Source organism: Cystoisospora suis, assembly GCF_002600585.1.
Source record: "Cystoisospora suis strain Wien I chromosome Unknown contig_684, whole genome shotgun sequence".
Lineage (NCBI taxonomy): Eukaryota > Apicomplexa > Conoidasida > Eucoccidiorida > Sarcocystidae > Cystoisospora > Cystoisospora suis.
Window position 1 is genome coordinate 33451 of NW_027153485.1, and position 21393 is coordinate 54843.

Below are 21393 nucleotides of genomic sequence, written 5' to 3' on the forward strand. Positions count from 1 at the left end.
AGGCTCGTTACCCGTAAACAGGTTAGGCTTTTCTCTCTAACTGACGCAAGCACACTAGGAGTCGGCGAGTGTTGGCATCGAGAGGGAGCAACTGGTGCGAGCTGATCTGCACTTGCACTGGAAACGATGCCCAGCACGCAAGCCAGGAATGAACCGACGAAGCAGAGACTTGCAACGGCCCGACTCTTGTCATTTCGGGGCTAGCGAGAAAGTGTAGGATGTGTTGTCCATGAAGCCTGCGAGATATTCGCACGCTTCCTTTTAGTCTGGGAGTCGACGGCTTGGGCGGCCGCGAGCATTCCAGCAGGCCTGTCAGATTGAAATCGTTGTGACAGGCTCCAGCCACACCGCGGCAGGCACTGACCGAATTGAAGGGCCTGGCAGTTTGGAGGACCACCCCCGCCCCCCTGACCTGAACTCAAGCCCCTTCCGGTCTTGAGTTCAAGTCAGGTGACTGACGGTCGCAAAGCAGAGATGCCATTCTTATTTGGACTACTGCGCACAGCGTTTCAGATTGTCACTCGCCTCTTGAAGACATGCCCTCTGCGAGGTATCTTACACTGTGGGATCTGCTCACTCGCAATCACAGCAGGACTGACTGTCCGTGAAAGACGGCCACTTTAGTCTACTTGTTAGTTCGGAGCCCGCTAGAGACTCCAAGAGGCTGATACTGATGAAAGGGAAAAACACTGCAACCCCATCACGGGCGCGGGGAGGTCTACCGGGTTGTCGGGTGTCAGAAGTGCGGAAGCCTTCAGGAAATGTCTTCGCTTAAGAGGCAGAACAGGTTTGGAACTGGCGGCCCTTAGACCGAAGAATACACTGGGATCCAAGCGCAGGCCCGAAGTGTGGGCGGGCGATGTGAAGAATCGCCGCCACAGCAGCAGGGGTGAAAAGCACAGTCGTTTCACCAGGAAAGGGGGCAAAGTACGCGTCGGGTTGCCGGGACCGAACTGTTAAACAAAGGGCTGGTGTGGGCAGAGCAAGCGAAACAGCCTCAGGGCAGAGCCGCCGCGGGAGCTGCACTCTACTGCTGATGTATTCGTAGTGAACGTGCTAGGGAGCGGTACTGTAATAGGGTGAGTCTTACGGGCTGATCGAAACGTCCAGACGAAACTTAAGCAGGCTCCGCAGAGACCAGGAGCGCCAGGACGCCCAGCGTCCCTCCCGCCTTTGTGCCGTCTTCAAACTCTCCTACCCTTCGACACTGAGCGCACTGCAGCGTGCGCCCTTGGCCGCTGCCAGGATCTGTGGCAAAGCTCACACCCGCCACTGCGAGACCAGCGGTGTGAAGAACCGCCACGTCCACAGCAGCAGAGGCGTATGAGCACGGGGGGTCCGTAGCGCGAGAGGAGGCAGTTGACGCTCAGTAGCTCTTTCAGGACACCCTTCAAGAGCTCTTGAGTGCTTTTGGACGCTGTTGGACTGTGTCCCCCGGGGAGAGAAGTCTTTTTGCAAGAGGACGAAACAGCCCGGGAAAGCGGTCTCCTTGATCAATGTCCGGATATGCAGCGGTAATGCCTCAGACAACGAGCCTGGCCACTGGCGAGGTCCACACTATATTTAAGCGCCTGCTGAAGGAAGCTCGCATGGTACTTTAGCCAAGCAGTGCGCTCGCACACCTTTCACTATTCCGGCCTCGTAGCGACCAGACAAGAACTCTTTATCTTCGAGCACAATGAGGAAACGGCAGCACCCTGAAATGCGTTTTGCTATCGTGAGAGTGTCATGGTCCGCATGAGATGTCGAAGTGTAGAGGGCGGGTTCTCCAGAACAGCAATCCGATTCCCAAAGCAACGGTAGCCGGAAGCCGGGGTATGACAACCGGACTAGGGGGCAACGTGAGCTGCCTTTCTACCTGCTTCGGCTCTACAGTTCGGGACTTCGCGGGTGTGACTGAAATTCCCGCAAGTGCCCCTTTTGCGAGCTGGCGCTGCCATCAGCTTACTGGCTCGTAGCCGAGTGCACTCCACTGAACTCCACACCTCCGTTCCTTGACCTGTTCGAGTATGCTGCGGCCAGTGGCCCCGGCCACCCGGGAATGCTCCTACGCTCGGCGCAGGCCTGTCCGATTCCATCGTATCACTTGAGGTCGTCTTTTTTTTTTAGCTGGAGAACTCCGATGGTGACCAGCGTTCTTCTTGTAGTTTTGGGATTCGTGGTTCGTACTCTCGGCTGGACACACCCATACGGCGCCGCACAACACACAACGTCTCTAAAAAGACTTCTTGTATGGCTTCAGACCGCAAGTCCGTTATGCTCTTTCTCGGCTTTCTCTGTGCCGGAATGGTGAAGACAACTTCTGCAGTTCTGGTTTACTGGATCGTGCTCGTCGCTTGTCTCCGTAGAGACAGCGTGTCCGCAAGCTCTCGCAGTCGTGAGTGCCCTCGTGGCAGACTGGATCGCAATGTGCTTTTAGCGCCTCTACGTGGCCCCGACCGGCTGCTCCGTGGCGCCCGGACGCCTCCTCTCCTGTAGGGTCTCGGGCTGTGGTAACGGCATCACATTTTTGTGGACGGCAGTTACTGCGCGCGTATCTGCGGGGAGCTTTTTGGTGGTTCCCGTCTCAACGAAAGAAGGGGACCCGACACACCTGTTGCCCGAGCAACAGGACTGTAGAAACGACACATACAGCTGTCACACTTCGCTAATCTTTCGAGTGGGGGAAGGAAGGAGTGGTCGGTGACATGTTCGGGTGCACTAAAGAAGGCTGGATCCTGCCAGTTCATGTTTTTTTTTCTTTTCAGGGGTTGCACAGGCACCCACAGAGACAGTGCACGCTTTTATGGAACAGCTGTCCGAGGCCGTGGAAGCTGTTCTGCAAGCCGAGCGAGCCTTGGTTGGTACTGCTGATGCTGCCCGCCGCCGCGAGATGCAGCTGGAGATCAGGGCTATGCTGGAGGAGAAAGTGAAGAAGTTGATTACGAGTGCAGACAGTCTCCTTGAGAAAGGTGACGGCTTAGGCGAAACCTCTGACGTCCTGAGAGCAATTCGGGTAAGTCCTGTGAGCCACTCTCTCCTCGGTTGTCTCTATGCAGCGGTTGGCCGTGTTCACTCCTGAAAGAAGTCGCCTCACTCAGTCTACTCGTCGTCACTTACTTCAAGTATGAGGTCCGGGCCCAGGGAGGAGAGAACGGGGGGGTGCGGGACTCTGCAGGGACGCCCGCGCTTGGAAGGGTGGTTGTACGTGGAATTTCAGCGCTCCCGCGCAGCCTGATATACACAGTCCCTTGAGAAGCGGGCTCCCGCATGGAGTTTGGTATCCCAGACCGGGAGTCCATTCCTTGTAGTGTTTTGCTGGCAGGCTCACCTGGCAGCCGGTCTCGAAACCGGGGACAATGACGAGGACGCCGGATGGCAGAAGGACAACAAAGGTACGGCAGTAGAGCCTGCTCGTGCAGACGCTGAGGCAGATCAGTATGTGGGGAACGCCGCCCCTCCGTGAGGGAACCGTTTATAATGGACTGCTATCGCTGTTCGTGACCCGTCACCGTGGGGCCCAGCAGTGCTCTTGTCGAATCCCGTATGGATGGACGGCGAGCTTTGACCGTCTGGACGCGAGACCGCCGACACGTACGCCGACGACGTCTCGTGAAAACGTACTCAGTCTTCGGTAAAGTCAACTGATCGCTACAACGATCAGAAAGTCAAACAAACCAACTGCCTCATCTTTCAGCTCTCTTCGTCAGCGAATTCCAAGGTGTGCCCTTACTCGGGTTACTCGGTACGGGAAGGAAAATATTGGGAGTAGCACTTCGGCTTTTGCGCTCTTCATCGTTCGTGGAAGTGTAGCAGCAGAGGAGCTGTCTCCATGGATGTGGCACGTCCGCGGCACTATAAGGCGTGAACGTCGGGTGAGGGCAGGAACGATGGCCTTCTCTCTAAGGAATTCATCTTCCGGTGCTCACTGGCTCGAAGCAGTTTGCGCGTTTGCTTTTTTGAAACGGCCACGGGCCTTCCCCAGGTCGCCACTTGCGCCAAGGCAGCTCCACGTTGCAACCACATTACTTGTGTGGCTGTCATCCGTGGACCCGGGTACCCTGACGTGGTCCGGTACGGGGAGAAGGTTCACAGGAGCGAAAAAGTTGACTACGCCAACTCGACGGCATCGCCCGGTTCCAAAACACAGCGGCATGCGAGAGCACGCTCTGCAACAACCACTGTATGTGTCCGTGTTAATTCCTCTTGGCTACGGACACTTCTAGAAGTACAGCACACTTGTGGCGGAGCTTGACACTGCATTCAGTTGCCGAACCGGACAGGAACGAGTCTGCTTCTGACAAGCTGCAGCCACCCCCCAGGTATCCAGCAGCCCCCTAGTCGTCGTGGTTCAGCATCCAGTGGATGTGTGCCTATCCCAAGTGTTCTCATATTCTCCGAGATGCAGTCCAAGAGGCCAACTAGACTGCTACACTTCCGTGCTACTGGGGGGAAGACTGCGGCCACGCCTTGTTTTCCCTGACAGGGTCCCGACAGGAACCCAAAGCTAAACAACCTTGCGGCGATGTATTCCGGTACCTGTCAGAATAGGAGCGCCAGTTGAACGAGCGCTAGCTATTTTTTGGCTTCTCCGTGCACATCATGAAAGCCACGGTGCCGGGGACTCCTCCAGGCGTCCGCGGTAAACTCGGGTCGACAGGCCTTCAGCCGGGGTCGTGCAATGTGCTGATGACGGTGCCGGTGACGAGTTGTTTCCTGTTCCGGTCAGTCGGTCTCTTTCTGTTTTGTTCGCTTGCTTGGATATTTGCGGAGTCCCGCATCCGGGAACTTCCCGCGACCAATCCAAGTGTGTTTTTTTCCTTGACAAACGAGGCTGCGCAGTTTGCACGGCGTCGGCGGCCTGACGTTTTTTCCAAGGCCGGTCCAGGCAATGCTACTTGAAGCTCTCATCCCAAGATCAGGTTATCTCTTCGTTGGTAGTTTTTTCCGCTGGTTCCTCAGAGAGGACAGCTCGCACACGATGGTATCATCTGCGTGTCCTCACCCTCGCTAGTCAGCATCTTCCGTAAGGCAAAGCGTGTAGACTTTTGTCCGGCGACCGGGTTGCCTGCGAAGGAAGTCCAGTCGCGGCGCACTGCCAAGCTGCGGCCACCTGTGTCGGCGGAGCCTTGTTTCTGAAGCCACTTGTGCACCTCCACACGCCAACAACGATGGGTGCCAGCCGTCTCCTGTATTCGCGCGGTTGCCGCGACGGCCAGCTTGGCCGCAGGCTCGCGGTCGGCTTCGCTTTTCTCGTTGCCCTGTGTGCGGTCGTGAGTGTTACAGCGGCCTCAGAGATCGCAGCCGGTGGTCCCGCAGGGCGCCGTCTCGCACCCGTGGAGTGTACCATGCTCGTGTACACCGAGTCTGACAAGGAGCCAACCGTGATGGAGGACCATCACAGTTGCCCCAACGGCGGTGGCCCAAGGGCTTTCATGCTGGACTCGGCAACAACGACGCGGTCCACTCCCAAGCTCCTCGAGGTCGCTCCGCTCCGCAGCCACAAATTTTCGTGCAGACCTGGAAAGACCTGTAGCATTGTCGTGACAGGATACGGTCTTCAGGAGAAAGATCACCTTATTGTTCTCCCGGAGGACGCCACCTGCCCACCGGACAACCTAGTAGGAGTGCAGCAGCAGATCTCTAAGCGGCAGATCCGCACTTCTAGCAAGACAACGTACGATTATTCAGTCAGGCCCCAGAGCGAACAGACCATCATGACGGTTTTCGAGCTAGGTCCAGTAACGGAGGGGAAGTACACCGTGTGTTACGCAACTAGCCGGTCTACTCGTGACGAGCCGCTGACCGCGAAAGACTACCACTACAAAGCCGGAGACATCGGTAAGATGCCTGCCAGCCACTGATGCGAAACTAATAGACATCTTTTGGGGAGAGAGGACGCGTGTTTGTAACCGTCGTTGCTTGCCTAACCCTCCGCCAGGTGCTGGGTGTGCTCACTGGTGTCGCTCTTGCAGAAGTGGGCTCAGGTCTGCTGAACTGCGACTTCGAAGAAGACATCTGCGACATGATGGTATACAGAGATCACGAGGACATGGACCTCTACTGGCAGCGCCACTCGGGCTCTACGGAGACACCGGGTACTGGACCTTCCTTTGACCACACGTACGGCACCCAGCAAGAGGGCTCGTACATCTACATGGATTCACCTGGTTACGTTGCGGGAGCGACCGCGACTCTCCTAGGGCCACCGACTATCTACCCACAGGGACTTTTTTGCGTTCGACTGTGGTATCACATGTGGGGAGACGACGTGAACTCTCTTCGCATGTACATGCACGAGTTGAAGGATGACAAGGACGTAACTGGGAACTGGGGCAAGCCCAGCTTGCTGCGCGTAGGTGACCACGGAGACGAGTGGCTCGAAGGTGGATTCGAGTTCCACTCAGATGGGAAAACAGCCCAGCAGCTTGTTATAGAGGCGCTTGCTGGCTTCAGCGAGAAAGGAGATATTGCCTTGGATGACCTGCGCATCTCGCAAGGTCGGTGTCCAGAGGAGATCAAACGCGACTCGTACAATGCAGACTACATCTGCGGAGAAGTGCGTCTAGTCAGCGGCGACTGGTCTATGGAGAAGGCTTGGTTTGTCGAAGGCGCCGTTTCCTGCTCTGGGCGTGGGTACAGCTATGACAATCTCAAAGGCAGCTGGGTACCTTGTTGTGTGCCGCGTTATGGCCAGTACACACTGGTGCTGCATGACGGATATGGGGACGGGTGGTCCGGCTCAAAGCTCGAGTTCCGGTTCTTCGAGCAGGTTCAGGAGTTTGGCTCGGACTTCCAAGGAATCGAAGAGGGCGTTGAGAAGAAGTACACCCTCACGATTGGCCTTCTGCAGATTCTGCGCGTCGAGGGTACTCAAGATCGGATTGGTCTCGAGATTCAGGTCGCACAGCCAAACTCGTACGTCTGGTGTGGCGCGGCCCTCGCGGGCTCACCGGCCCCCACTGTCGAGGTTCTCAAGAAATACGGCATCCGCTCTCAAGAGCAGACCAAGAAACCCGGGGATAAGCTCCGCATGGAAATAGCAAACAAGCCGAATGATCGCCGTATTCTGCAGCCGTCCACGGACTACAATATTTACTGCTATGCCGAGCCGGCCACATACGCAGTGGACTCGGACAGCACAGCACAGATGATGGACGACACCCAGGTAGCCGCCTCGAGGGTCATGGTAACGACGGATAATAAACCTCCTGAGATGGCTGTCGAGGGCGTCGACGCAGAATACACGGAGATCGATGTGAAAGTCCGGACGGACGAGGTTGCCACCGTTTGGTGTCTGGCCCAGGACCTCGAAGAGGTGGTGGAAGAAGCTGCCCCCCCTCCATCACTCATCAAGAAAGCCGCCAACAAGATTCAAATCGTCAAAGGCGCTGTAAACACCCCGCAAGTGTTGAAGCTCAAGAACTTGATGCCCGACACGACCTACCGAGTTTTCTGCTACGCCGAGGACCGTGCCCTTCCTAAGCCAAATTTCACAGGTCCTGAAGAGGTCCGGTCGAAAGCCTTCGACGTCGCTACCCCCAGCAAAGTTCCTGAGATCAAGATCGAGACCTACAAGGCATTTGTCCGCGGGTTCAAACTGTCCGTTAAGACAGATACACCAGCGAAGGTGTGGTGCGGCGCTGCCATAGCAGGCTCCGCTTACCCAAAGAAAGAGGATGTCAAGCGTGTTGGTGCGACCGCTGAGGTTACCAACATAGCAGAACCGGCGGAGCTGGAGATCCGAGGTGTCCCGCCGAACACACGCTATTCGATCTATTGCGTGGCAGCCTCACGGTCAGGTGGCTCGGAAATGACAGACCAGCAAATGTGGGACAATGCTCTTGAAGTTACTTCTTTTGGGAAATTCTGTGACATGCCTGTGGAGCCACAGGTTCTGTCAGAGGGTCCTGCGACTCCGTTTGATCCGCTCACGCCCCCGGAGGAGTTCATGGTCCGTGACTTCATGAACACGCAGAAGCAGCTGAAGCTTGAAGGTGTCTACAGAATCAACCTTTTCTTGGATAAAGATGCCATTCTAGACCACTTTGAAAAGGGTGCTGAGTTTCCCAAGAGATATGCCCGTGTTCGTGCCGGAACATGCGACAACGGTAAGGGTGCATACCGACAATTCAAAGTCGGGCCCCTAGACACAGAAGACGCTAAGAATCTGAAACTCGAAGAGATTGGGACCCCAATCGAAACAGATTGTGGCGGGTATAATCCGCAGGGTGTCTTCGGGAGACGGCTGTTGGATGCTGAGCAAGAAAACCAACTGGATGCGTTTTTACATGACGTGTTCGGGTATCATTTCGGAGTGCGCGAGTGCCACTACGGAGAAGTGGACAACTGTCTCACATTCGGGCCTATCATTTACAAGCAAGACAACAAGGATCTTGAAGAGGTCTGGATTGGTGTCAAGGCACCTCCAAAGGTAGAAGGAGGACACTTCCAATATCTGCCTTTCTACATCATTGCTGCCGCTCCCAAGACTGAAGACGAGCAAGTGGATGTGGTGAACCCGGAGAGCCGCGAAAAGATCGCTTATCTTCTTAATCACGTCAAGGGTTATTGGTTGAATGGCGTGCACTTCGATTCTTTGGATCAGTTAGTAGAGGCGGTCAACACGGAATCTGTTCCTCAGGTCACCCCGTCACGACTGAGGGAGGCTATTGAAGATGTTGCCCTGAAACAAGAAGAGCAGCGAGCCAGCGTACGCCGTCTCGCTCCCTACAATATTGGTCCAAATCCTAAGGGTCGAGGCGGCCTAGAATACCGAGTGGGACCAGAACACATCGAGCCTCAAGGCAAGCGTTATACGATCAAGCACAACCCAGATTCAACGTCATATACGATCGACTATGCCGGCTGGACAATGACCGTCACTAATGATCGGGACACATCACTTAAGATCTGGAATTTGCGGTTCAACAACCAGCGGTACGCTTTCGAGTTTGGTGTGAATGAGGCCCTTGCCCATTACAGTGTCGCTGAGCGTCATTGGTATTTCATGGATTCCTGGTATGGTGGACTAGGAGCTGCTGCAAGGCGGGTGCACCCTGGCATTGAATGCGCCAAAACCGGGACGGTTCTGTTCTGGGATAAATCTTTGTGCGTGTTCGAGGAAGACAAAGCACGCCCCCTTCGCTCGCATTGGAAAGCTGGAGTTCTCCGTGATGCGGCCCCGCATTATGTTCTTGTCCTGCGACAGATCATTACCGTCAGTAACTATGATTACATTACTGACTACGTATTCCATCAGAGCGGTTACCTCGAGGCAAGCATGTCGTTTACTGGTGAGCTCTACGCTGGTGTAGAGGTCCCCTGGTATTCGGCCCGACAAGCTAACCACGGCACCCAGGTGACTGGATCCATGAGAATGGGGGCCCTCCACGCTCACCTAGCATCCTGGAAGGTCGACTTCGATCTCGACGACTACAAATCAAACTCTGTTATGTGGCACGAAGTTGTGAAGGACACTGCGCGACCTGGAGCCTTGAAAATCGACACTTGGTTCGCAGAAACAGAAGAACAAGGCTACTACAGGTTCAACGACACCCGTCCTCTCCATTACCAGGTCGTCAATGAAGAGCATAACGTGTACGGCAATGTCGGAGGATTCACGATTGTCCCGCTCCAGATTGTCGCTGTAAGTCAGGAGCTTGGCAAACTCACCGCTCCAAACAAGTTTTGAGACACTCCTATCAGACCGACAATTGACTACGCTCTTCTTGGTATTTTTCTCCACTATTTTGAAGTCAGCCAGGCTTGTTCAGAAAAAGCCATAAACAATAAGACCATCTCTTGTAGCTGTGGTTTGCTCTGCCGGGACTTGTTTCTTGTAGATCCCCAACCCTGATTTCGAGCTGTATACGGGTCCTGCTGCTTGGGCGAAGTACCGCATCGTCACGACGCTACGAAAAGAAGACGAATTCCACGGCTCTCTTCCCCGAGACAACAAATACGCACTACGTCCCGCTGTTAGCCTTGACCGTTACATGCGCGTAAGTCAAAACTCCTCCCGTTGCATTCCACTGCTGTTGTCTTTTCCGGAGAAACATCGTCAGATCTGGGTTTACTTGTTTTTGTCCCTGACACTGGTGTTTTTGTAGGATAATGACAACATTCGCAAGAAAGATATCGTCACATGGATTGCTTCATCGGTCTGGCACATTCCTGTGATCGAAGACATGCCCCAGACCCTTTCATTCGGGAACACGCTGGGGTTCCTTCTCAAACCACACAACTTCTACACCGAAGATATGTCAATGGACTTGCACAATACCCTTGGAGGCGCTGTCCAAGATCCCGGCACGTGCGCTATTATCCGTCAGGAGACAGAAAAGTACTTGCAAGAATAAACAAAACGGTGAAGTTCTGCTTTTCGAAAGGTAGAAGGGGGGATATCTCCCCTTGCCCGCCCTCGGCCGTCGTTGTCAAGCTCTTACCAGTAGCAGGCCGTGCAGAGGGCGCACTGAGGGAAATCAGAAGAAAATCAGGTGAAACAGGTTTGAAGCCCCTTCACGCCCTCTAACTGTATCATCCCTCTCTGATTCTTTGCGCCGCGGTACAACCGTGGAGGAGGGCGCCCCGTATTTGTCCCTGTATGTACGTAGTCTGCCAAACTGAGGCAGTTACAGGTCATGCTCTTCTGCTTTTGCAGCAACGAAGCAATGCTTGGAGATGTAATACCACACACACGCGTTCTCTCCATCGGTGTTTCATTCCGGGAGGTAGGCGTGGCGTGGAGGGTGCTGTGTGCATCCGACGGCGAACCGCGAGACTTTTGAATTCTCTGCTCAGGTCCTGTTTCTTCCCTTATACAGTTGGCTCCTACAGCCGACGGACACCTCTTGCTCCTAGCTAACTCTGGTTGATCCTCGAAACGGATCAGAACATGCCTTGCCACGTGAGGGGCCGGCCTCTCTACGAGGGAGTTCCGATGAAATACTCGACAGGCAGCACCTCCTTCATGGGCCCTTCTCACGGAGACACGACCCTCACAGCAAGTCGGTCTTCAAGTAATCGGTAGTTCACCGCATGACAACAAGAAGTTCCTTTTTCGGGCACGTTCCCTTCTGTGTAGGCGCTAAGACTCACTCCCTCTCACTCACATAATTGTGAGCAGAGGGGCATGCAGTAGCACCGCACGCATGCTACGAGACGCAAGGATGCGTCCAAGAATGATGGTGGATCTCTTGCGAGAGCATTGTATCCCTTCCTGGGGTCCATTCTTTTGTCTGGAGAAAGCTGCTCTTTGACCAGAAAAAGAGCAGCAGGCAGGTCACATCACCATCTAGAACGCAAGCGGTCTTGAAGGCCCGCCTGCGGCATCTGTGTACGAGAAAGACTACACGCTTTGAAGACATAGCCATCACGAAGACTTGACGTACTACCTGTGCGACGATGGAAAGGAGCTGCTGCCTGGTCCTGTCTGAAGCAGACGATTGAGACGGCGCAAGACCTTCGTTCCCCCTCTCCATCTAAGAGAGACTCTAGGCTAGACATCATCATAGTTGTCTTTCCCCAACTACATTCGCAGAGATGTCTCTCTGTATATCTCCACGGTGTAGACACTTCCATACACCATTCGGTTCCTACTAAAAGACTTTTTTTATATCGAAGGAAGGAGAAAAACAAGCCGAGACGAAGTTGCCTAGACAGCGGACAAGAGATAGGTTCTAGCTGGCGATAAGCGTCTCCCCCCCACTCTCCATCCTCGCACAAGCACATACTGATGCGAGGAGGGGGCTCCCTTGAGCTACCTGCAACCGCACCCTGTCATAGTCTCTTTGTCGTATGATATGAGTGAGTTTAAGACCCTAAACAACTTTCTAGCTCAAGTAGGTGTTGAGAAAGCGAAGATCCTCCTCATGACTATCTCTCATGTCCTGCTGTCGTTCTGGAAAAGTCTCTTGTTTCAAAAAAACAAGGTTGAGAAAGAGAAGAAAGTCGGTCGTACAGAAAGAAAACACTATGAAGCAAACGAAGAGTTTTACCGACTGCATCGCCTCCCCCCTCGCAAAAAGATGGGTGGGTTATCTCTCTCTCCTCTTGCCCTATACTCGATCTATCTAGGATAAGATGCTTCAGAAAAACACTTCCCACCTCTCTTGACCTCTCCTTAGAGAAGGCCCCACGCACGTCAAGGAAATACACAAGAAACAAAGAGCGAGAGAGGGAGCAAGTGTACGCGTTAAAGCTTACTTTTTACTTCTCTTTTGTGCTGAGAGCTTCTTCTTCAGCTAGAGTTCGAGAGACCGAATCTCTTCTTTTTCACGGCACCTCCAGATACACAATTACCACAGCATAGGAGCGAGCTGTCAGTTGTGTTTTTCCTTTGATAAACACGCACGGCTTATAGACGGAGATACAAGAGAAAGAAGGATAGAGACTTACTATCCAGATGATCCTATGGATATACGTGGATCTATAAGAAGGCTCTGTACGTACATCATACATATACGTAGATCAATAAGAAGACTACATACCCATCCACCCGCCCTATCTATCTATCTATCTGTTTTATAGTCGCCATTGCATTTCATTCCACCAAGAGGGTGTTCTTCAGGCTTCAAAACGAAGACGACTTCTCCTCCCCCCATCCTCCTTGTATCTCTCAGGTGCCCATAATACACCCACCCTCATACGGCTATTATCCTTTCTTTCTTTCACCGAAGAACCCCTTCCCTTTCCGTCTCTCCCATGATCTATCTTCATTAATTCGCCGAAGTCTTTACGCTACCACCGTCTCTATCTTTACGAGGGAGAGGTTTATCTTCCTTCTGTGTACGGCTGCTTTCATCCATATCATCTAGGTCTACATCTTCATCCTCTTCATTCTCTTCTTTACCTCGGTCTACACCGTCCTTTTCTCTCTCTTCTCTTTCGTCTTTCTTCTCTTCATCTCTTTCTTCTCCAGCTCTCCCTCCTCCTTTCTCCTCATCGTCTCTTGAATCTTTCCTCTCTAAAGAACTCAGACGTCCCCTCTCCGCTTCTTTACTACTACCACCCTCAACACTTCCATGGTGGTCGCTAGGAGCGTCATCGACAGGGGGAGCATCGCTAGAGGCTGCTGTTCCTTGTAGTTGACTTCCTGCAACTGTGCCACCGCCCGCCCCTCCTTGTCCTCCTTGGGTTCCACGGTAGGTATAGTCTGTCTCTTGTATATGTTCGATCTTCGTCTATCAGAAACAGACAGAGCGACCGACACAGCGGAAGAGAGGGACAGATAGACAGACAGACAGAAAAAAGACAAAGAGACAGATACATAGGCAAACAGACGAGTAGATAGAACCCCCCTCCCGCTGCAAAAAGAGAGCGAAAAATGGAAAGAAGGACGATAAGGAGAAGAACAAAGTACAAAAGGGGATATAGAGTGAAAAGAGAGAGGGAGAGCTGACAAGAGAAAAAGAGAAAGGAAAGGAGTTGGGAAGAAAGACGAGAAAGAAAGAACAAATCTATCACGGGGTTGTGAACTCATATCAAGAAAATGACGTCAGAAGAAAAGAAGAGAAGCAACATTTCGTACTTGTTGACTCCCTTCTCTCTCGTCTTTACCATACACATGATCAGGGAGCCCCCCTACACTGAAGATATGAACACATATACATCTACCTATCCATATATATATATAGATATGTATATCTCTATACTCATATAGATATATATATATACATGTATTACCTGCCTGAGCCGAGAGATAGATACAGTTCTACGTCAAGAGTAGCCCCGGGCGGCATGCATACACACGAAGTAGATCTAGAGACTGAGAAGAGAGATGCACTTCACTCATGCCCTACTCCCTCGAAGAATGACACACACATTAAGCATGATTCTTCATGCATGCAATCTTGTCAACTATAACCCCATACAGATCAGTCCATATCATTCTCCACGCTTTTCAAATGGATTTCCGCTCTTCGTTCATTCATACAGTCTTCTCTAACCCCCTACACTGCTCGATCCTGGGGAGGGAAAATACTCATTCTATCGAGTAGATACAACGAAGAAGAACGGAGGAAGAAAAGACTGGTCCAAGACCTCACTCTGATCCACATCTTTGTCTGTTCCTGTAAACGGCGTGTTGTATCGTCCCATTTAGCAGGCATCCAGAAAAGCGTCGGTTGAGCTCTGCAGACACGACAGCCCACGCACTGATGTATGGATGAATGAAATTTCTTTTAGGGCTTTCATGCCTTGTTGTGCCTGTATGTGTTTACGGTCTAGAGGAAAAGCACATAAAGAGGGTCTACCAATTGTCGTCACGACCTTGTTGCGAGAGGACAGCTCCTATCGTCATAAAGCTTTCCGGACTGATATTTCTCTAAATCCCACCCAGGTGTCTATACACCCGAACTCCACCCGCTAGGACACGCCTCTACGGGATACGCACGCACATGTATCTGTCTTCTAGATGGACATGTATATCTCTCTCTTATATCTGACTCCAAATATCCGAATGTGAGTAAAACATAGAGAGAAAGATCGACTCCCTCACAAACAGACAGCTCGCCTTGGTCGACGTTGCACGAAGTTGCTGGAGAGAGGAGAGATAGGAGGGGAAGAACGACCGTACACTCAGTCTCCCGCTCCCTTCATGTCCTCACTATATATATCATAACTACAGATATAGCTACATTGGCTATCTATCTATCTATCTATCAAACAGATCGCTAGCAGCGTATGGGTTGCCTTACTCTGTGCCGATATAGAGCTCCATATTCTTGTAGTGTTTAACGAGATGAAGCTTCTGAGAAGGAAAAGACGAAGAAAAAAAAAGAAATGGGAGATTTCCTCTTAGAAATGGCCTGCCCTCTCCCTTCGATTGCCAAATCCAAGACTTAAGAACGACGTGTACATACAGCTCAGATCACACCTAGCTAGCTGTACAGCTAGCAGCTATAGCTGTAGCTACATATAGCTATAGAGGATAGAGGCATGTTGTTGACATATGGAGATGGGTAGCTACAAGGAGTATGTGGAAAAGAAGAATCTATAGAGACAGGAAGAGATAAATAAAGGGCAACCTCATAAGAAGAACGGACATACTGATAAGATAGCATCGTGTGAGTGAGCTAGGTCTTCTGTTCTCGACCTCGTGGAGATCTCTGTCTCAGGGCGTATAGTAAAGAAGAGAGAGAGAGAAGAAATTTAAGATCGACAGAGATGAAGAAGGAGATAAGTCGGACTACCGAAGAAAAGAAGAAGAACCGAAGAGCGAGGAGAAGAGCGAAGACACACCAGAAAGAAGTAAAAGAACAGCAAGAAGAGGAAAGAGCATAAAGGAGAAGAAGAAAGAAAAGAAACAGAAGACGACAGACACATAGGTGATAGATGAAAACAAGTAAGCAGTCAAAAGAATGACCAAGGGAAAAGAGAGATAAGAAGCAAGTCTCTACTTCACTCCCTTCCTTTCGCTCTCTCTCTCTTCATGACATATCAACAAGATAACTCACCGAAGAGCAACGAAGATATAGACGTAAATCTCATGAAAGAAAGAAAGAAAGACAGGAAGAGACAAAGAAATGAAGAGAGGAAAAGAGCTGCTATAGAAAGAGATAGATAGATGGATGGAAGGATAGAAGAAAGATTCAAGGTGAGTGGAGGGGGTTACCATGAGGTCGTTCTCTTTATTGATGAGAGCCATCGACACTTCTTCGAGACGGAGCTTCTCTTGCTGTCTTCTCTCCTAAACAGCAGAACCCCCACCACACAAAAACACATACACACATATATGCCTATAGACGATCTCTATCTATCTTTAATCTATCTTTCATCTCTCTATCTCCTTGACGAAACATGTCTATCCCTGCACTTCTGTCTATGTATATACATATATCTGTCTACACGTGTACATATTTATACATATATGCCTACATGTCTATGTATGTATGTATGTGTAGATTATAGAAGAACAGAAGGGCCCCATGCATGCAGGGATGTATAGCAATCCGATTGAGTTAGTGACTGAGAGAAATGGCCGTTGGCTTCTTTACCTCCCATTCAATCCTCGCGATCTTCGCGATGTTCTTCTGACTCCGGGCTATCTTCTGAGCTACACGCTCTTCTTGTTGTCTCTGCTTAGCTACCTACATACGAACACAGAAGAAAAGAAAGAAAAGAAAGAAGCGAGATAGAGAGAAAAAAGCTAGACCAAAGAAAGAAAGAAGATAGGAACCACTTCGAAGAAGAATCAAGTACAAAGAGAGATAGAAAAGATAGTCAGAAAGAGACGATAGAAAGACAGGAAAGGAAAAGAGAAGAAGAAAGAGAAAAACGAGGGAGAGAAGAAAAAGGAAGAATTTTGAACTCTCTCTCCTATCTCGAGTGGGGAAGAGAAAAAAAAAGAGAAGAAAGGAGACAATACAAGAAGACGAAAAAGAGAACCGCACAACGAAGTCCTGTATACACCAATGAATGCATATGCAGATGTCCCCTCTTTCTTTCTTTCTTTCTTTCTCAAGGGAACTTCATTCAGATGTACATTCATAAAGAAAATGTACGGAGAAACACCAAGAGAAGAGCCACCTAGTCTTGGCCCTCTTCTGTCCTTTCTTCTTTCTTTTTGCTTACAAGATCTGTCGTCTGTTCTTTCTGCAGTTGCTGTTGGGCTCTACGGAGATGTCCCGCTAAGACTCCAAACATACGTCGATTTCTCCTCGCTGTCTTCTCATCTGGGGCCTCGATCTTCGGCTACGCATACACGCACACAGTCATACAGATATACATACATAGATATATATATATATATAGATGTACATAGACACATGTGGAGAGAACATACATGCCACGAATACACCTATGTATCACTGTGTATCTGTATACCTAAACATATGTGTATATGTATACAGTGAGAGAAAGATGTCTGTACGAATCAGTCAGATGCTGCCTATGATCTGTACGAGTGCGAGAGGTTTGAATAGTAACTAGTCCGCTTCCGATGATGCCGTCTATTTCTACACCTACGCATGCACATATATGTATCTAGCTATCTACCTATCTACAGTAGCCCAAGCAGTAGCTCGACGACGTCCCGGAGGTACACATATATATCTATATATATACATGTACATAAATCCAGATCTCTATGTATCTCATGTATACGTAGGATGTGTGTAGAACTAGGCCTGGAGAAAACAGCCCAGACAAAAGCTAATGTAAGCTCTCTGGTCATGGCAACACACAACTCACTACATAGACGTATACACACCTCTATACATACATATGTATATATAGTAGGTATAGAGAGTATAAGCAAATACATGCATATATAACCCTTTCAAGGTGTGGTGGTCTTCTCAGTGGTGTGTGTATGTAGTGAAGACTGAAGGAGGCGAATAGGGGCCTTCTTACAGACTGCCGACTCCTGTGTAAGCAACGAACGGAGGGATGGATCTAAGGGAAATCTTTGAGAGAAAGAAGAAAGAAGAGTAAAAGTGAAAAGAGAGAAAAGAGAAAGACAAGATGACGGAGAAGAAGGCGAAAACATAAAAGCAGAGAGATGACGTGCCTAGCTCCTTAGCTCATTTGAAGAGCATAGAATGCGAGTGACTAAAGAGAGAGAAAGAGAAAGAGTTCGAAAGAAGATGAAAAGAGAATGAGAGGGAAGAAGGACCAAGAACGTGTAGAATGCAATGCTAATGCACCTCGGCCTACCCTTTTCTCCACTTGGAATTCTTCACTATTGAAGTCGTAGACGGGCTTCTCGCTGCCCATCATCGATCCCTACACAAACCACCCCCGCATGCATGCATGCGAAGAAAAGAAAGAAAAGATACATTTCTCTAAATAGACATAGAGGTGTATACCGGTAGATACACAGATAAACAGAGGCATATACCCAGCCTCTCCTTTTACGCCATAGATAATGTTTCGAAGTATAGACCCAGACGCCAGTAAAGAGCTTCCCACTACCACTACGCAAATCCGCCTAAAGAGGACGGCTGGATATGTGTACCTTTATAGAGTACATATCTATCTTTAATCTTTAATCTATCTATCTTTAATCTTTAATCTATCTATCTAGAGATCGGTGCAGCTGAAGAAGAAGCCTCCTGAAGATACACAGACATCTCTACCTTCTCACTTAACGCACAGACACATGGGGAAAAGGAAAAAGAAGAAGACGTCTTTGCAGAAAGTAGAAAGGCATCTCGACAAGAGAAAAGAGAAAGAAGAACAGGAAGAGAATCTTTCCATCGAGAGATGTCTTTCACCCCCTTCACATTTTCTTGTCCATTGCATGCATTCACTTAACTCCCCATCCCTCCATCCCCCCAGAAAAGATCGGGCGCCAATCGGGACATCTAACATCTCTTCTTTCCTTTCTTCACTCTTCTCCCTCTTTCTCTCCCTTTAACGTCTAAGACAGGCGAAAGCTCGAATGAAAGAAAGAAAGAAAGTTTCTCTCTCCTCGCAACTCACAAAAGGTCTTTTAAGTCCAGCAGCAGCAGCAACGACGTCTCCTATAGCTCTTTGGTATCCATCCACGAGGTGTGAAGAAGAGATCATCCCTCTTCCTCTCATTCTTAGACTGCAATCTTCTTTCATGTCTCCTGTAGTCTTTCCTCGGCCCTGTTGTTCCTCTTCTTCTTCTCCCTCTTCTTTCTCTTCAACATGGTGCGCAGGAGACTTCTTGAGAGCGCGCACATCACACCCCAGAGAAGACGAAGAAGAAGACTGCTGCGAGGGAGTTCGATTGAGAGAATTAGCGTCCCCGTTGGTCTTAATAGCTTCTCTGATGCCAGGGGGAGAGACACCTGAAGAAGAGAAAGAAGAAGGAGATATTCCTGATGTATGCAGCGAAGAAGAAGAAGAGGGCTGATCGGGAGAAGAGGTGGGAAGTTTTCTTTGCGTCCCATCGTGAAGAGAAGAAGAAGAAGGATAAGGAGAAGAGAAAGGTTTCTGATGGTGCTGGAGCCGTCGATTGAGTTGTCGTTGCTCTGTGACGAGCCGACGAATTTCTTGATGGAGAAGCTTTTCATTCATCTTGATCGAGAGAGAAAAGAAGAAGCAGAACGTTGTTGAAGAGAAGAAAGAAAGGAAAAGATGGGAGAGAGGAAGCGAAGGCAAGTAAGACAGGAAGATAGAAAAGAAGAAGAAGATACACAAGAGAAGAGATAGATGGCGATGAGAAATTGGAAACAAGGAAGAGAGGAAGAAGGAAGAGAAGAAGGGACGGAGAATGAAAAGGACAAGACGAAGAAGAAGAAAGAGAGAAGGAAAGGAGAAGAAAGGAGAGAGATATAATATGAAGACTGGCCTTTGTTGGCAGGAGGAAAGAATGAGAGAGAAAGAAGGAAAGAGAGAGAAGGAAAGAAGCTTGTTTCCCTTGAGTGAAAAGAAAGAAGGAATGAAGATGAAGAAGACACCAACAGAATTCCCCCAAACAAATCTCCTCCTTCCTACCGCAGAAAAGAAATGAAGAAGCCTCCTCCTTTCTCCTACTAAGAAGAAGAAAAGAGATAGAAGAGGTAAAAGATTAAGAAGGCAAATTGCCGAACGAAAGACAGAAGAAAAACGAGAACAAGTAACAAAGGAAAGGAAGGAAGAAGAAATAACTCATGCTACGCTAAGCTCTCCGTCAGACGCAGGGAGGTGTACACATAGTCAATTCGTCGTGGGGAGAAAACGAGAGCGATAAGAAGAAGAAGAAGAGAAGAAAAGAGACCACTCATTTGCTTAGGAGAGGAAGGAGAAAAAGATGAAGAAAAGTGCATTTCTTCTTTCTTCTTGTCCTTCTTTTGGTAGATGTCTTGATGTGTTGAAGACAGGAGGCTCAGCACACTATAGATGAAAAGAGAGATGAGAAAGTTGGGGTGTATGTACATACATGGGAGGAAGAAAGAGGGACAGAGAGAAGAAGAAGCAAAACAAGCAGACACTTCCGACCAATTTCGATACACATACACCTCAACTTCTTTTTCTTGTCTCTTTCTGTCCCTGTCCTTTCTACTTCTTAACTCTTGTTTCTTTTCATCTTCTTTTTCTCTTCCCCTATGCTGCGCTCTTGCAATTTCTTCTCCCCTTTAACACTCTGCCTGAAGTTCTCCTTCTCCTTAAAGCAGAGAAGAAAGAAACGTCGGTGAGAAGAATGAAAAGAAGGAAGGAAAGAAAGAAAAAGATATTCGTTCAAGAAAAACAGAGAGAGGAAAAGTGGATCGGTGAGACATCTCCCCCGACTTCTTTGCTTTTCATCTTGGAGGAAAGAAACGTTTAGACAACGCAAGTAAGGAAAAGAAGAAAAGGATTCTTTCTTCTTCTTCTCTCTTCTTCTTCTTCCTCTCTTTTCTACTCGGACGGCTCCTAAAGGGAGAAATAACTGATACCATTCATAATCTCTTCAACCGATAATAGAAAGAAGAAAGAGAGGAGAACGACGGAGAAGAGCCAAAGCAAACGAGAAGATCCTTTTTACCCGCCTTGCGATTTGCTCCCATGGACGAGCGGCAGGGTGTATGTACACCTCAATTGTCTTCTTCTTTCCCTTCTTTCCCTCTCTCTCTTTCTGTCTCTTTCCCTCACTCATCCATTTCATGAAAGCACTCAATGAGAGAGTGAGTAGGTAGGTAGGTCCGTCGCCTCGCCTCCTTCTTTGCGCATGCAGTTTGCTTTCCTCTTCTCTCCCTCTCTCGAAGCGATTCTTCATTCATCAATCTGTCGTCACTAAGGAACAAGCAACAGTCTCTTAACAGTCTCCGCACCAACGTTACTCAGCCACTTCTTTTTTCCTTTTCTTCTTTCCTTTCCTTTCGCGAGTTGGAAACAAGATTTCGAAGAGGTCTGTAGTTAGGAACTCCCCAGAGAGAAGAGAAAGGATGAAGCAAAGAGGCGAGGAAAGAAGAAAGAAAAAGACAGAAAGAAGCTATTTAGGAATCGCACTTTCGAGCGGCGCCAAAGAAAGAATGAGGAAACCCCAAAGAGACGTTCTCTCTCCCTTTTCATTACATATATGAGAAGTGTAAAGATATAGAACTCTACATCTCTCTCTATCTCGCTCTACATTCATATGTCTATATTTTCAAAATTCGGTGTGTATGCATACAGAAAGTAAGCACCTATCCACTCGTCTCTATATGTATGTGTGTATAGAAAAGAGAAGTACGTGGCTATCTATCTATCTATCTCTATCGACCTATCTGTCGTAATATCTCCCCCTCTCTCTGTCCATACCCCCGTCTCTATCCATCCTTAGTATACATCTATGTAGATACGCGCCTTTCGCTTGTTCTTCTCCTAGCCGGCGTTCTGAGGTGTATGTACACCCGAGCCTTACTCATATACAACACGCCTCCTCCGTCACTACTGCATCCGTGTCTCTCTCTTTCGCTCTTTTGGTGGATGTCATATCAAGAAAACTTTTGTTTCTTTTCTTCCTCTTCTGTTCGGTGCTTCTTCTTCTTCTTCTTTCAC

At 49.5% G+C, this 21393-nt stretch overlaps 2 protein-coding genes across 2 annotated transcripts; one reads left to right on the forward strand and one right to left on the reverse strand.

Moving 5' to 3' along the window:
• The first annotated feature begins 4435 nt into the window (after positions 1–4435).
• On the forward strand, positions 4436–10978 carry CSUI_001724 (mam domain-containing protein). Its single transcript, XM_068061929.1, has 4 exons — positions 4436–5820; positions 5955–9628; positions 9825–9983; positions 10092–10978. The coding sequence occupies exons 1-4, from the start codon at positions 5151–5153 to the stop codon at positions 10338–10340; spliced, it is 4752 nt and encodes a 1583-aa protein (XP_067926098.1). The 5' UTR covers positions 4436–5150; the 3' UTR covers positions 10341–10978.
• Positions 10979–11912: 934 nt separating this feature from the next.
• CSUI_001725 (nuclear factor nf2) lies at positions 11913–20600 on the reverse strand. Its single transcript, XM_068061930.1, has 8 exons — positions 18406–20600; positions 17638–17706; positions 16555–16674; positions 15978–16070; positions 15596–15670; positions 14679–14731; positions 14028–14112; positions 11913–13163 (listed from the first exon to the last, which is right to left on the reverse strand). Exons 1-8 carry the CDS (start codon positions 18967–18969, stop codon positions 12699–12701), a joined length of 1524 nt encoding a protein of 507 aa, XP_067926099.1. The 5' UTR covers positions 18970–20600; the 3' UTR covers positions 11913–12698.
• Between the last annotated feature and the right edge of the window lie 793 nt (positions 20601–21393).

Bases quoted from the DNA above. Each gene is read 5' to 3' on its own strand.
- CSUI_001724 (XM_068061929.1), top strand. From the start codon at position 5,151: ATGGGTGCCAGCCGTCTCCTGTATTCGCGCGGTTGCCGCGACGGCCAG. The intron at 5,821-5,954 runs GTAAGATGCCTG...TCGCTCTTGCAG, and splicing joins CTACAAAGCCGGAGACATCG to AAGTGGGCTCAGGTCTGCTG. The intron at 9,984-10,091 runs GTAAGTCAAAAC...GTGTTTTTGTAG, and splicing joins GCCTTGACCGTTACATGCGC to GATAATGACAACATTCGCAA.
- CSUI_001725 (XM_068061930.1), bottom strand. From the start codon at position 18,969: ATGAATGAAAAGCTTCTCCATCAAGAAATTCGTCGGCTCGTCACAGAG. The intron at 16,675-17,637 runs GTAGGCCGAGGT...GTGTATGCGTAG, and splicing joins AATTCCAAGTGGAGAAAAGG to CCGAAGATCGAGGCCCCAGA. The intron at 15,671-15,977 runs GTAAAGAAGCCA...TCTGCTGTTTAG, and splicing joins TCGCGAGGATTGAATGGGAG to GAGAGAAGACAGCAAGAGAA.